The sequence below is a fragment of the Gorilla gorilla genome, chromosome 1, assembly GCF_029281585.2.
Source record: "Gorilla gorilla gorilla isolate KB3781 chromosome 1, NHGRI_mGorGor1-v2.1_pri, whole genome shotgun sequence".
Lineage (NCBI taxonomy): Eukaryota > Metazoa > Chordata > Mammalia > Primates > Hominidae > Gorilla > Gorilla gorilla.
Genome location: NC_073224.2, coordinates 107,037,340 through 107,051,764, shown reverse-complemented (window position 1 = coordinate 107,051,764; position 14,425 = coordinate 107,037,340). Strand labels below are relative to the sequence as shown.

General features: G+C 43.3%; 2 protein-coding genes across 6 annotated transcripts in view; one reads left to right on the top strand and one right to left on the bottom strand.

The window, feature by feature from the left end:
* Nucleotides 1-14,425, bottom strand: part of H2BC18 (H2B clustered histone 18) — a 57,296-nt gene that overhangs the window by 24,305 nt on the left and 18,566 nt on the right. Inside the window, exon 2 of one of the 2 annotated variants that reach the window (XM_063695379.1) lies at nt 1,893-3,907. The exons of the other annotated variant lie outside the window; for it this stretch is intronic. Within the exon in view, the coding sequence (XP_063551449.1) occupies nt 3,796-3,907 (112 nt within the window). The 3' untranslated portion in view covers nt 1,893-3,795. Of the gene's footprint in view, nt 1-1,892; nt 3,908-14,425 lie in introns of those variants that run through there. 2 annotated transcript variants of the gene reach the window in all.
* Nucleotides 3,281-12,278, top strand: FCGR1A (Fc gamma receptor Ia). 4 transcript variants are annotated; one of them, XM_031009543.3, is made up of 6 exons: nt 3,281-3,421; nt 3,817-3,837; nt 4,646-4,903; nt 8,993-9,244; nt 10,670-10,954; nt 11,840-12,278. In XM_031009543.3, the coding sequence occupies exons 1-6, from the start codon at nt 3,391-3,393 to the stop codon at nt 12,118-12,120; spliced, it is 1,128 nt and encodes a 375-aa protein (XP_030865403.1). In that variant the 5' UTR covers nt 3,281-3,390; the 3' UTR covers nt 12,121-12,278. The 4 variants fall into 4 exon arrangements, with proteins under 4 accessions (XP_030865403.1, XP_055213584.1, XP_004026584.2 ...); XM_004026535.5 differs by having other exon boundaries at nt 3,335-3,421; nt 4,649-4,903; XM_055357609.2 differs by lacking the exon at nt 4,646-4,903.

The window sequence follows — 14,425 nt, the reverse complement described above, 5'->3', positions numbered from 1 at the left end:
AAATAAAGCATTACTGTTTTTTACTCATAAAGAGATGAAAATAAAATAAATTATTGGTCAATTCTTTATGAGATTTAAATTATCTTAGCATTTATTTGTTTGTTTTTGAGACAGGGTCTTGCTCTGTCACTCAGGCTACAGTGCAGTGACACAATCACAGCGCACTGCAGCCTTAACCTCCCAGACTCAAGCAATCCTCCTGCCTCAGCCTCCCAAGTAGCTGGGACCACAGGCATGAACTACCATGCCCAGCTAATTCTTTTTATTTTTAGTAGAGACAGGATCTCACTATATTACCCAGGTCAGTTTCAAATTCCTGGGCTCAAGCATTCCACACACCTTGGCCTCCCAAAGTGTTGGGATTACAGGCATGAGCCACTGCACCCAGCCTATCTTATCTTTCAAAAAAACATATCAAATAATTGTTCATAAATCATTTTCTGTAGTAGAGAGCAATTTTTCTTAAAATTGGCAAATAAGATTTTGCATCTACCTTTGAGAAAATTGTATTTGTAAAGTGATTTTAAAAGAATGAAGCCTATGAGTATGATGGCATTATAAAAGTATCAGTGGCCAGGCGCAGTGGCTCATGCCTGTGATCCCAGCACTTTGGGAGGCTGAGGCAGGCGGATCACAAAGTCAAGAGATTGAGACCATCTTGGCCAACATGGTAAAGCCCCGTCTCTACTAGAGATACAAAAATTAACTGGGCATGGTGGTGTGTACCTGTGATCCCAGCTACTGGGCAGGCTGAGGCAGGAGAATTGCTTGAACCTGGGAGGTGGAGGTTGCAGTGAGCCAAGATCGTGCCACTGCACTCCAGCCTGGGTGACAGAGCGAGACTCCATCTCAAAAAAAAAAAAAAAAGTATTAATATATGGAAATACAAATGTCATATATAGATGTAAATTCTCCTAATTGTTCTTCTGAGCATCATGATTTTTTTCCATGAATTTTTATTTTAAGTTCCAGGGTACATGTGCGGGATGTACAGTTTGATTACATAGGTAAATGTGTGCCATAGTGATTTGCTGCACAGATCAACCCATCACCTAGGTATTAAGAAAGTATTTATTAGCTCTTCTACCTGACACTCTCCCTCCCCCAACCCCACCCGACTGGCCGCAGTATGTGTTGTTCCCCCACCATGTGTCCGTGTCTTCTCATCATTCAGCTCCCACTTATAAGTGAGAACAGAGCATCATGATTTTCATTGTCCATCAAATGCTAGAAGACTACTCTGCTTTTGTTACTATGTTTGCCCCATTTTTCTAGCTCTTCTTACATGAATTTAAACCTACATCAATGGCTATTTCCTCAACATTTGGAAACAACAATACTTATTAGAAAGAAAGTATTTTATCCTTCCAGGCTATAGATCTTACATTTCTCTTACACAACAATCCTAATTCCCTCATGTTATCCTGATCAATGAAATGATTTCACTTATTTTTCAAAGAAGTAGCTATTTTACTACAAAGCAAGAATCGCAAGGCATGGGGTGGGCACTGTTATACTCCATCAGTAAGTATGTAAAGGAAATCAAACTCTCTGATTTTAAATCCTGCTTCTATTTTTTACAACCTTGGACAAATTACTGATTTCCTCTTTCACTAGGTTTATCATTTGTAAAATGGAGATACTAGTGTCTACTCATGGATTATTGTGAGGCTTAAATAAGAAAACATGTATCAAGCATATTTGTCTGGCATGTAATAAGCACTCTAAAATTTATGCAATGATGAGGATAATGATCATAGACAATCTGATAGCATCTTATCCAAAGGAAAAAATGCACATTTCCTTTGAGTAAGCATTACTGATTCTAGGAATATGTCCTAAGGAAAAAATAAGTCAAATGTTTAAAGGTAGTCACAAGACTATTTATGGTAGTAAGCAGTCTTTTTTACTGGTCACACAGTAAAAAATTAGAAATAACCTACACGTTCATGAAGAGAAGTTGGTGAAATAAATTATGGTACATGCATACAGTAGAAAACTTTGGAGACAAAATAGTAAAATAGTTACAGATATAGGCTTTGAATATAAATTTTAACAAACTGAGGCTTCTCTCATCTCTTCAGAACACCCTGAGTTCTTCCCGGCCTTTCTTCCTTGCTTTTCATTTGTGTCAGTCAGCTCTTGCTCGTATAGAAATCTTAAAATCTCAGTAGCATATAAAGGTAAGCACTTAGTTCTCACTTACAAGTTTGCAGGGCAGGTGAGGCAGCTCTGCCTCAAGCCACAATGTCTAGGACAGCTCTGTTTCGCACTGTGGCTGACTAGCTAAAAAATGTTCTTGTCTCAGCAATCACAGGAGAACAAGAGGGTGAGAGATAATGTGTGAAGCTTCCTAAGTGCTAAGTTTGAAATTAGCACCATGTCATTTCCATTCACATTTCGCTGGCCAATGAAAGTCTCATGATGAGCCACAGTCAAGAGTCAGAGACGTACCCTCATGAGGCTGTGGAGAGAGTGTAGATTCAGGGAGCGGTGACAAACTGGGGCCAGTATACCAATCTACAGCATGATTTGTCATCATTTTTCATTCTCTGCTAGTAAGATTGCCAAAGTCTCTCTGCACTCATTGAATTCATCCTAGTTTCCATTTAGCTCTCTTTCTCTCTTACCACAATACCTAAAAATCTTTTTATGGGGTTACAACTCTGTCTCAGGAGCCACCTCAGTTTGGTGGCACAGAGCTCCCCACTTGTACTCTGAAACTCTTTTCTTGAAGATATTGCTATCCATGTGCATGAGTTATTTTTCTTCTCCATAGCATCCACATTAAGCAATTAATTACCTTGGATTTAGCCAAAATAAACACTCCAAATTCATGATGTCTTTCAGGAAGAGAGTTTGTTTTCTTTTTCAACCAAAATGGGAGATTGATCCTGTCTGTGTCCCCTAGAGGAGCAGAGGCTGGTTTGTATTAGGGCAGCTCTTGTAGATGAGTAACTTTTCCCATGGCCTCATAGAGGCTGATATAGAAACTTCTGGATTCAAATGATTGTTTGGAGGCATTAGCCAGGCATTGAACCAATTATAAAGAGTGAGGTTTTGCCATATTCTAACCCTAAGAAACAGAAACGGTAGAGGGTAAAAATAGAATAGAATGTCAATACAACTTTAGCCTTTTCCCTGGATTCTGAGAGTTCATAACCTGAAAATCAGAGATTCAAACTGGGAGAGATGGGCTAACAGGTATGAGCATGGGGAAAGCATGTTTCAAGAATTTGAGATGTATTTCCCAGAAAAGGAACATGATGAAAATGGTCAGAAAAGACAATTTCCTTCCTCTTTTCTAATTTGGCTCTGGAGCCGCCAGCAGAACCTCTTCAATATCGTGCATGTTACAGATTTCACTGCTCCCACCAGCTTGGAGACAACATGTGGTTCTTGACAACTCTGCTCCTTTGGGGTAAGTTGGACTCAGAGGGGACAGTTAGAAGGGTACAGGTTGTGGCTGTGGTGAGTCAAGAGTTTTGTCTTCCTGTGGTAACTCTGGGTAGAACTCATGAGTATGAAGCAACTTGTATCTGTGCTTCCATGGTTTATTAGAGTTTATTTTATGAAAAGGATGGGAAGGGCAACCCTGAGGTAGCATTAAGCCTGGACGCACCGCAGTGAAGTTTCCTTGATAACCACCTGTAGCTTGTTCAGTTCTGTTAGTACTGGATTTTGAGAAAGAGAAATAGAAACTCAAGAGATCTGAGTTGATCCCTCAGAGTCTACATTAATTCTGTCTCCCCAATTCTCTCTTCCTCATTATTTTCCCTGGACCAACTGATATCTTTATTCTCTGATCTCTTGCAGTTCCAGTTGATGGGCAAGTGGGTGAGTGATCTCTAACTCAGTTTCTCCTTCTATGCCACTTTCCTGCTTCCAAAGGATGGGTCCTATTAACCTGAAGAAGAGCATATAGGGAAAGCAGAGAAAGAAGAAAGATTTATAAATTATGTAAAATCTCCCATATTCAGAGCATGATTTTCATAAAAACTATGATTTGTAAGCTTTCTTTCTAAAGTTTTCTGAATGAGCTCTTTCCTCTGAACGAAATGCCTGAATGTATATATAACAGCAGGAAAGGGCCAGAATTGCACAAACACTAAAGTAGTCTGCTGACACTGAAGTAGTCTGCTGGGTTTCCCAACATCCCCTAACCCAGTCCCCTTTACAAGAAAGCAGAGTGGGTTTTTTCTCCTCAGAAAGAGCCAGGCAAATACTGAAGGCTTCAAAGAGAGGAGTTTGAACCTCCGTTTCCAATGTACAAGCTGCTGAAGCCCTGCAATGTACTCTCAGAGACAGTATAGCTCAGAGGATAAGGAAAACAGCTCCGCTTGGCTTGCCCAAGTCTAAAACCCTGCTTCATTGCTCCCAACAGAAAAACCTACATCAGTAATTTAATCCTCAGGAGCCCCAGATTCCCAACACCCAGATGAGGATTTAATAACATGAACAGAGGTCTCTGCAGCAGGACCACACTCTTAAAGGCTGGCTTTTGTAGGTTTCCACTTGCCTATTTTTCAAATAAATCTAAATATGTATTTTTCCCTTGTGCTATCCACAAAAGCCTTACCAGTTGCTCAGAGCCCTCCCCTTTACTCCACTTGATCTTTTTCTTTTTCTTCTTGTAATCTCCAAGTAGACACCACAAAGGCAGTGATCACTTTGCAGCCTCCATGGGTCAGCGTGTTCCAAGAGGAAACCGTAACCTTGCACTGTGAGGTGCTCCATCTGCCTGGGAGCAGCTCCACACAGTGGTTTCTCAATGGCACAGCCACTCAGACCTCGACCCCCAGCTACAGAATCACCTCTGCCAGTGTCAATGACAGTGGTGAATACAGGTGCCAGAGAGGTCTCTCAGGGCGAAGTGACCCCATACAGCTGGAAATCCACAGAGGTAATTATGACTTGGACCAGGAGGGCCGGAAACTACAAGGTCTTCCTCTGCGTTCTCTCCTTTCTGGATGCCAGATGTGTGTGTGTCGATTTATCTGGGTGCAGGTCTCAGCACTATGTACCTACCAGGTGAAACTAAATCAGTATACTCAAAACATCACAGCAGGGTCCTTAAACTGTGTACCAACAGTACCTCAGCTGGGCCAGCTGCAAGTAGGATGTCTAGAGTAAGACTTAGGCCCTAACATTGTATCATTATTCCAAATGTATGCCTGCACATAGTAAATAATAATAATTCAAACAAATGAGCAATAATGAACAATGAAATATCTTCCTCCCACCCAAAACCCTAGATCTGTAGTCACCTTCCACAGAAACAAAACTGCTAATATATATATACATATTATGCATATATATGTATATATTAGCATTATTATATATAAACTATATATATATACACACATATATATGGTTTTAAAGCTGTGGGTGGTAGAACACTTTCTAAGTATTGTCCTATATCTTACTTTTATCACTTAAAATACCTTGAAGTTCTGTTTATATTAATAGAAATCTACTTTAAAATGTCTGCTGCACAGCTGTACCAGAATTAATTTAACCATTCTGCCTATTAGCAAATTTATAAGATGTTTCCACTCTTTTGATTTTACAAGCATTGCTGCAATAATTATCTTTATACATACATTCCGGGGGCACATTTCATAGGGTATCTGTAAGATAATATTCTGGACATGGAATTATTGTCATATTTTAATAAATGGAAGCAGAAAAGCCCACCACCCACTTAAACCTGTAAGGAGTTTCTATTCATCAAGAGATGGAGACTGCAATATTCTTCAGGGAAAAATGCTTCATTCAATATGCAAGACAAAATAACCAAATGTATTATTTAGTTATTCAGAAGTGATGAGTTTAAACTTCTTTAAAAATGATAATGCAAAAGTTAATCCACACTGGAGGCAAAATTACCTTTATGCAGACATGGTTGCTGTTAGAGGAAATGTGTTTTAGCCAAGGAAATGTTGAGAATGTCTGAGGGAAGGCTTGATGTTCCTCGTGTGTCCCTTAGGTCTCTGTAAATAAGTTCTTAGGATGGAGAGGTTAGGGAAGCTGACAGAGCTGTTTCCTTTTTTTTTTTTTGAGACAGAGTCTCACTCCGTTGCCCAGGCTGGAATGCAGTGGTGCGATCTTGGCTCACTGCAACCTCTGACAGAGCTGTTTCAACAAGACACTTTGGGTAATTCAAGCAGAAGTGTTTCATGGTTCAAGTGACAACAAAAGGACTAGGGCTGGGAAGAGTCCATTTTCTTTACCTCTACACAGACTCTAGGACACTCAGCATCAGTGACTTACTGAGAATCATATATTTTTTACATTACATTTTAATGTGAATTTTCATTGAAATATAACTTATGTACAAGCCATAAATGTATGCCACAGTAAATTTTTTCAAAGTAAACAGCATCCAGATCTATTTTAGACATTTCCAGCACCTCAGAAGCTCCTTCTTGCCCATTTCTAGTCCACCCCTGACACTGACTTCCAGCACCATAGGTTTTTTGCCTATTTTTGAACTTCATATAAAGGGCTACAGTATGGGACAGGATGTACTCTTTTGTGTCTGGTTTATTTTTCTCAACATTATGATTGTGAACTGTATACATGTTGTAAATTGAAGTTCATTTGTTCTTATTACTGTATATTTCATATTTTCCCATTCTGCTGAGGGGCTCGGGTTGCTTCTGGTTTTGACCACTTACAAATAGTAATGCTGTGGATATTTTTGTTTACATGTTTCAAATATTTTCTACCATTACTAATGTTTGACAGCATCTGATGGAGGTATGTTACAATTTCCCACTCTTTTGGATATACAAATGCAAATTAAGCATTTCCCTAATGACTATGATATTGACCATTTTTCACGTTTATTACCTATTTGGGTATCCTTTTTTGTAAGGTCTTTTTGACAATTTTTCTATTGTCTGTCTTTTTCTTACTGACTTATAGGAGTTATTTATATATTCTGGATATAAGTCCTTTTTCAAGTGTCTTAAATATCTTCTCCCACTCTGTGGCTTTTCTTTTCACTATAATATTAAAGTTTTGTTTGTTTTCAATGAACAAGACTTGTTAATTTTACTACAGTACAATACACCAACATTTTTGGTTGGTGCTGTCTATGCCCTATTTTAAAATGTTTTGCCACAGTCAGCCATGGGGAATTCAATTGCAGCTCACTGACTCTTAGTCATTTCAATTTAATCAGTATGTGCTAAGACCAAGAAAATGCAGCTGGTTGGTGGACCCGAGCCCTAATCATATGGCTGACACCAAAGTCATGAAGGTAGGGGAATGATTGTTGAGTAGGAAATTAGTAATGTCTGCTAAAAGCTGCATCTCGTGAGTTTTGATATATAATACTACCATTACCATTTAAGTTTAAAAATTCATAAATTTCCATTATACATTATTTTATTCATGAATTACTTAGATGTTTTTTGGAGGGTAGTTTTTTGTTATTGATTTCTAATGTTATAGCACTTTGGTTAGAATTTGTGTTAAACATGGTATCAGTTCATTAGTATTTGTTGAAAATTGCTTTGTGGCCTAGTTCACACTTAATTTTTCTAACATTGCATGTGTGTTTGAAAAGCATATGAATTTTCTTTCTAAAGTAGAGCATCCACAAAATCAAGCCTATTAATTGTGTCATTCAAATATTTTCTACCATTACTAGTGTTTGACAGTTTCTGATGGAGATGTGACAGCATTTCCCATCCTTTTGGATATATAAAGCAAAGATGGCAGTGTTTGGGCAGTGCAGTCTTTCAGCATCTGCTGGCTGTGGGTGGGAATAAGGGAGGGAAGAGAATTAATTCTATTTGGAAGCATTATATCAGTATCCATGACTGTAAAATTCATGCTATGTATAGCATAGAAACACGTGCCTTCCATTCTTAGATAAGTTCTGGAGGGGGAAAAGGTAGTATTGTCTCTTTTCCGCCTTAGTCTCCTAAGAACCACATTTTTACTTAGCCAAACCAACTGCCTCTGGAGAAAAGAAAAGTAGTTGAAGCATTTTTGGTTATGTGTAGAGGTGTATGTCAAAAGGAAAAACCCATTGACTTGGAGCTTGTTTTGCTAGTGATATCATTGATCTTACATATGTGAGTATTCATATCAATGTAGTAGGATGTTTATATCTGGATGTTTGCCCTTCTGTGTGTTTGTCTTAGGATGCGTAGTCCTATTAACAAATTTGTCAAGAGTTGGAGTGTATTTGTTTTCTATTGCTGTGTAACAAATTTAGCAACAACATACATTTAAGATCTTCCAGTTTCCATGGGTCAGGACTCCCATCACAGCTTAGCTGAGTGCTCTGCTGAGAGTCTTCCAAGGCTGCAGTTAGGGTGTTGACTTTGCTGTGTTTCTTTTTGCAGCTCTTCCAGGCTCACAAAGTCACGGGCAGAATTCAGTTCTTTGTGGTTGTAGGACTGAGGTTCCTGCTTTCTTGCTGCCCATCAGTGGGGGACCACTCTCAGCTCCTAGAGGCCCTTGCCTTGTGGCACTCTTGTAGGCCCTCTCCTGGCATGGCAGCTTACCTCTTCAAGTTCAGGAGGAGACTTTCCATCCAGACTGCTAAGATAGAGTCTTACATAATGTAGCAATCCCAAGAGTGACATTTCATCACCCTTGTCATATTCTGTTGGCTAGAAGCAAGTCATAGGTTCCACCCACACTCGAGGGGATTATGCAAGGGAGTGAGTCATTGGGATCATTTTAGAATTCTGCCTACCATGCTGTATGAACTGTTTTTGTTTCAACCAACTTCTGAGATCTGGAAAGGGAAGATAAGAAAGGGCTGTGTACGCAGTTGCCAGTAAAGATTGCTTTTCTTTCCACCAAAGCTGGAACTGGATATTTGAGGAACTGGATATAGGCCTGAGATTTAGCAGAGCTCTGAGGCTGGATGTTGCAAGGAGAAAAAATAGGAAGCCCACAGGGCCAAGCTTGGGCCTCCTTGTACCTCCTCCACTGTATACATACATTTTGGGTTCATATTTTTCAGGCTGGCTACTACTGCAGGTCTCCAGCAGAGTCTTCACGGAAGGAGAACCTCTGGCCTTGAGGTGTCATGCGTGGAAGGATAAGCTGGTGTACAATGTGCTTTACTATCAAAATGGCAAAGCCTTTAAGTTTTTCCACTGGAATTCTAACCTCACCATTCTGAAAACCAACATAAGTCACAATGGCACCTACCATTGCTCAGGCATGGGAAAGCATCGCTACACATCAGCAGGAATATCTGTCACTGTGAAAGGTATTGTATTGGAATAGTCATAGAACTGATAGTCCCTCCCCCTGAGGGACCATCATAAATATTCTAAACTCCTCACTTTAATTTACAAGTGAAGAAACTGGGCTCCAGAGAAGTAAACTGCATTACTAAAGGCCACACCATGACCAGTAGCCGGAACCAGAACTGAGGTCTCTGGGTCCTAGTCCAGTACTCTTTCCAGTGTACCGCAACCCCCATCAATAATCACAGGAGCTAATGTCAATGTCAGGGCATAATGGTGATCCATTTCATCCATCATTATTTTAGTTGTAAAGAATACAGACTCACTCTAGGTAGATAGGAGAGTTAGAAAATAATACCATGGGATCTCATGGAAGCTCCATAGAAAGAGAAACCTGGAAAACATGAGGAACGGGTTATACTGTCCATCTACCTCTCAGGGACAAAGCAGCCTCTGTGGTGCCACTTCTTCCTGAGCATCTGCAGGCTAAGCAGTTTGCATATGGCCTTGTTCTGACCCTTTCACGGCCTTTCCTCTTAATACAATCACTAGCAACCTTTCTCTGTCTGAGAAAAAAAAGAAGTTCACTCCTGTGGGAAAGAAATTATTGCCCCAGATTATCTTTTAAAGTCAGGAACAAAAATAATGAGTCACTGAAATGTGGCGGGCACCTGTAGTCCCAGCTACTCAGGAAGCTGAGGCAGGAGAATAGCATGAACCCAGGAGGCGGAGCTTGCAGTGAGCCGAGATAGCGCCACTACACTCCAGCCTGGGCAACAGAGCGAGACTACGTCTCAAATAATAATAATAATAGTGATAATAAAGTCACTGAAATGGCAAGTGTGTGAGTCAGGGTTCACTCCTAGTTGACCACTGCCAAAAGGGCATGGTTATTGACCAGATGACATGGTCATTCAGGGAAGGATGGACCATGTAGAGCAGGGGTTCCCAACCCTTACTGGTCCGTGGCCTGTTAGGAACTGGGCTGCACAGCAGGAGGTGAGCTTCTTCACGAGCCAGCATTACGGCCTGAGCTCCTCCTCCTGTCCAATCAGTGGCGACATTAGATTCTCATAGAAACATGAACCCTATTGTGAATTGTGCGTGCCTGATGATCTGAGGTGGAACAGTTACCTTCCAAAACCGTCCCCACTTCACCCCCCGGCTGTGGAAAAGTTGCCTTCCACAAAATCCATCCCTAGTGCCAAAAAGGTTGGGGACCACTGGTATAGAGGTATCCTCAGTAGGACTCAGCAAGCTGACAACCCTAATTATGTCTATTAGGACACCCCAAGAAAGGCTCTCTGCTGGAAGTAAAAAGGGTTAATGCCTTATGGATGCATTTTCTAGGGCCAGGTTTCCCAAGGGGGTAAAGGGCATGTCTTTTGTGAAAAGGACCTGGATGCTAAACAGGCAACCCTGTCCCCCATCAACTTTCTCCTTAGAGCTATTTCCAGCTCCAGTGCTGAATGCATCTGTGACATCCCCACTCCTGGAGGGGAATCTGGTCACCCTGAGCTGTGAAACAAAGTTGCTCTTGCAGAGGCCTGGTTTGCAGCTTTACTTCTCCTTCTACATGGGCAGCAAGACCCTGCGAGGCAGGAATACATCCTCTGAATACCAAATACTAACTGCTAGAAGAGAAGACTCTGGGTTATACTGGTGCGAGGCTGCCACAGAGGATGGAAATGTCCTTAAGCGCAGCCCTGAGTTGGAGCTTCAAGTGCTTGGTGAGTGAGAATGACGGGAAGCCACTGGCACAGAAGAAGGGACTCCCTTATCTCCCATGGGACTGAGGTTTGTTCAAGGGTTTTTAGCCCAGACAGGAGGGGAAAGTCTCTTCAGGAAAAGCCCACAAGCAGGCCTTTCCATCCTTGATTCACAACATCACTCTTCTCCTTGCAAACTGTTAAATTTCCTTTCCTTTCTTTTTCTTTTTCCTTTGCCTTTTCTTCCTCCATTTCTTTCCTTCATTTTCTCCTCTGTCCTTCTTTTCTTCTCCTTCATTGTATTTTCCCCTCCCTCCCACTCTTCCCTCCACTCCATGACCCCCCCTTCTCTCTCTCTCTCTCCCTGCTTCCCTGCCTCCCTCCTCCTCACCAACAATTTATCAAGTTCTTCCTATCTGTTGTCATACGTCTGGGGATATAAAGACATTTGAGTATAGTTCTTGCTTCAAGGAGCTCACAAGGTGGATTTATCAGACAGTGATTTTGTAAACTGCAAATCACCACCTCCCCAAGTATCTCTATTTAACTGAGGCAGAGGGATTGTGAGCTCTAGAACAAAGTCTCCTTGGGGGGAAAAAAGTTCATCTTCAACCCAAATTCATTTCAAGTATTAAATGGCACAGAGATACCAGCTGTCTCTGGAACTAGGGAGTAAGTCCACTGACAGGGCCCAGCAATTAAGCTCTTCCAAGGAGCCTGTCCCTGTCTATACACCATATAGCCGGTTAGAGCTACCGCCAGTTCCTTCCTGCTCCCTGAAATGACCAGTGCCTCCTTGAGGACAGGCACATCAGGTCTCAGCCAACCTTCCCTTCCAAACATAACTCAGCCAGACCCCTCTGGTCTCTAAATAGTATCTCTTCTCTTTGTCTTTTTCTGTTTCAGGCCTCCAGTTACCAACTCCTGTCTGGTTTCATGTCCTTTTCTATCTGGCAGTGGGAATAATGTTTTTAGTGAACACTGTTCTCTGGGTGACAATACGTAAAGAACTGAAAAGAAAGAAAAAGTGGAATTTAGAAATCTCTTTGGATTCTGGTCATGAGAAGAAGGTAATTTCCAGCCTTCAAGAAGACAGACATTTAGAAGAAGAGCTGAAATGTCAGGAACAAAAAGAAGAACAGCTGCAGGAAGGGGTGCACCGGAAGGAGCCCCAGGGGGCCAAGTAGCAGCGGCTCAGTGGGTGGCCATCAATCTGGACCGTCCCCTGCCCACTTGCTCCCCGTGAGCACTGCGTACAAACATCCAAAAGTTCAACAACACCAGAACTGTGTGTCTCATGGTATATAACTCTTAAAGCAAATAAATGAACTGACTTCAACTGGGATACATTTGGAAATTTGGTCATCAAAGATGACTTGAAATGAGGCCTACTCTAAAGAAATCTTGAAAAACTTACAAGTCAAGCCTAGCCTGATAATCCTATTACATAGTTTGAAAAATAGTATTTTATTTCCCAGAACAAGGTAAAAAGGTGAGTGGGTGCATATGTACAGAAGATTAAGATAGAGAAACAGACAGAAAGAGACATACACACAGCCAGGAGTGGGTAGATTTCAGGGAGACAAGAAGGAATAGTATAGACAATAAGGAAGGAAATAGAACTTACAAATGACTCCTAAGGGACTGTGAGACTGAGAGGGCTCACGCGTCTGTGTTCAGGATACTTAGTTCATGGCTTTTCTCTTTGATTTTACTAAAAGAGAATGTCTCCATACGCGTTCTAGGCGTATACCCCTTGTATAAGGGGGTAACTCATGATGAGAAATGGATGTGTTATTCTTGCCCTCTCTTTTGAGGCTCTCTCATAACCCCTCTATTTCTAGAGACAACAGAAATGCTGCCAGTCCTAGGCCCCTGCCCTGTAGGAAGGCAGAATGTAACTGTTCTTTTTGTTTAACGATTAAGTCCAAATCTCCAAGTGCGGCACTGCAAAGAGACGCTTCAAGTGGGGAGAAGCGGCGATATCATAGAGTCCAGATCTTGCCTCCAGAGATTTGCTTTACCTTCCTGATTTTCTGGTTACTAATTAGCTTCAGGATACGCTGCTCTCATACTTGGGCTGTAGTTTGGAGACAAAATATTTTCCTGCCACTGTGTAACATAGCTGAGGTAAAAACTGAACTATGTAAATGACTCTACTAAAAGTTTAGGGAAAAAAACAGGAGGAGTATGACACACACAGCAACTTGATTCTAGATTATTTGGTTTGATCCGTAAATGATGGGATGGGGCGACGCGCTCCGAGAGTGTCCAGCGGCGGGCCCCTGGCGCCACACTGTGGCCGCATGTACATATTGCAGCCTCCGCCCGTATGTGGGGGCCGCAGCCGCCAGCGCCCTGGGACCCAGCTGCGGCGAAAGCTGTCGGGCGCGCGCTTCTCCGCAGCTCCGCGCCCCCGCCAAAACCCAGTGAGAAATTATTTGCATTCCTGGAGCCTGCAGGAGCGAGAAATGAGCTGTAGGAGTCGGTGGGCAGCAACGGCGGCAGGCGGATGGAAGAGAGCAAGGGGTCGCCGTTCGTGTCCCATTCGCCCGAGTCAAGGGGCGGCCCCCCAAAATCCCAACGTCATTGTTTCCTCGGGGCCGGCAGGTGTGAAAACCCGGCGGCAGAATGGAAGTTCGGTAGTCTGCGAGGACCCGCGGCCTCCCCAGGCGCGTAGCTGAGTCCCTCCAACCCCGCCCCGGGCCCGCCTGCTCTCGGGCCCCGGCGCGGCGCCACCTGGCGGCCGTCTGTGGAGGTTGCAGCTGCCGCCAAGCCCCGGGGTTGCTGCCGGCCTCAGGTGCGCCCGGCCGAGCCTCGGCGGAGAGGACTGGTAGATCACAGGAAACGGGAGGACGGCGCTGGGCTCCCAGCAGGCGCCCCAGCTTCTTGGCTTGTCGCAAGAGCAGCCGGAGGCGGCGGCGGCAGGGAGGGAGCGGGTGGGGAGTGGGAGAGGCCGCCCGCCTCCCCGTCCAGCTCGGAGGACCTCCCAGCTGGTTCCCTCACCGTCAAAAGCAGGAAGGGAGCTGGCTCGGCGGGATCAGCAAGCCAGCGGGCAAGAAGGCTCCAGGCTCCGCAGGGGCCACCCCACATGGACTCGGGAACCGCCGAGCTTCACCCACAGGTGTCCACGGCCCATCCTATCACGGATGAAAAGATTACAGGACTGACAATGAGGCCCTGGAGGGATCTGATGCAGCTGGCGGGGAGAAAGGTGGGTCGGACTTAGAGGGGTGGTGGGGTGGAGGAATATCTTTCTTCTCGCTGGGACCTACCGAGGCTTCACCTGTGAGGGTCTTGGGCCCATCCTTCAATCCGAGAGCTTCCAAGCCAAAGCACAGCTCCCCAGAATGGACAAGTGGAGCAGAACCGGCATTAGGTTGGGAGGGTGGGTCGTTAGGGGTCGTTCTTCACCTTCCAGGCTGGGTATGGAGACCTCTAAATTCATCCTAGGGCCAGAAGAGCTTCTGTAAGAGTTCAGCCCGTTTCAGA

Bases quoted from the DNA above. Each gene is read 5' to 3' on its own strand.
- FCGR1A (XM_031009543.3), top strand. From the start codon at position 3,391: ATGTGGTTCTTGACAACTCTGCTCCTTTGGG. The intron at 3,838-4,645 runs GTGAGTGATCTC...GTAATCTCCAAG, and splicing joins TCCAGTTGATGGGCAAGTGG to TAGACACCACAAAGGCAGTG. The intron at 10,955-11,839 runs GTGAGTGAGAAT...TTTCTGTTTCAG, and splicing joins GTTGGAGCTTCAAGTGCTTG to GCCTCCAGTTACCAACTCCT.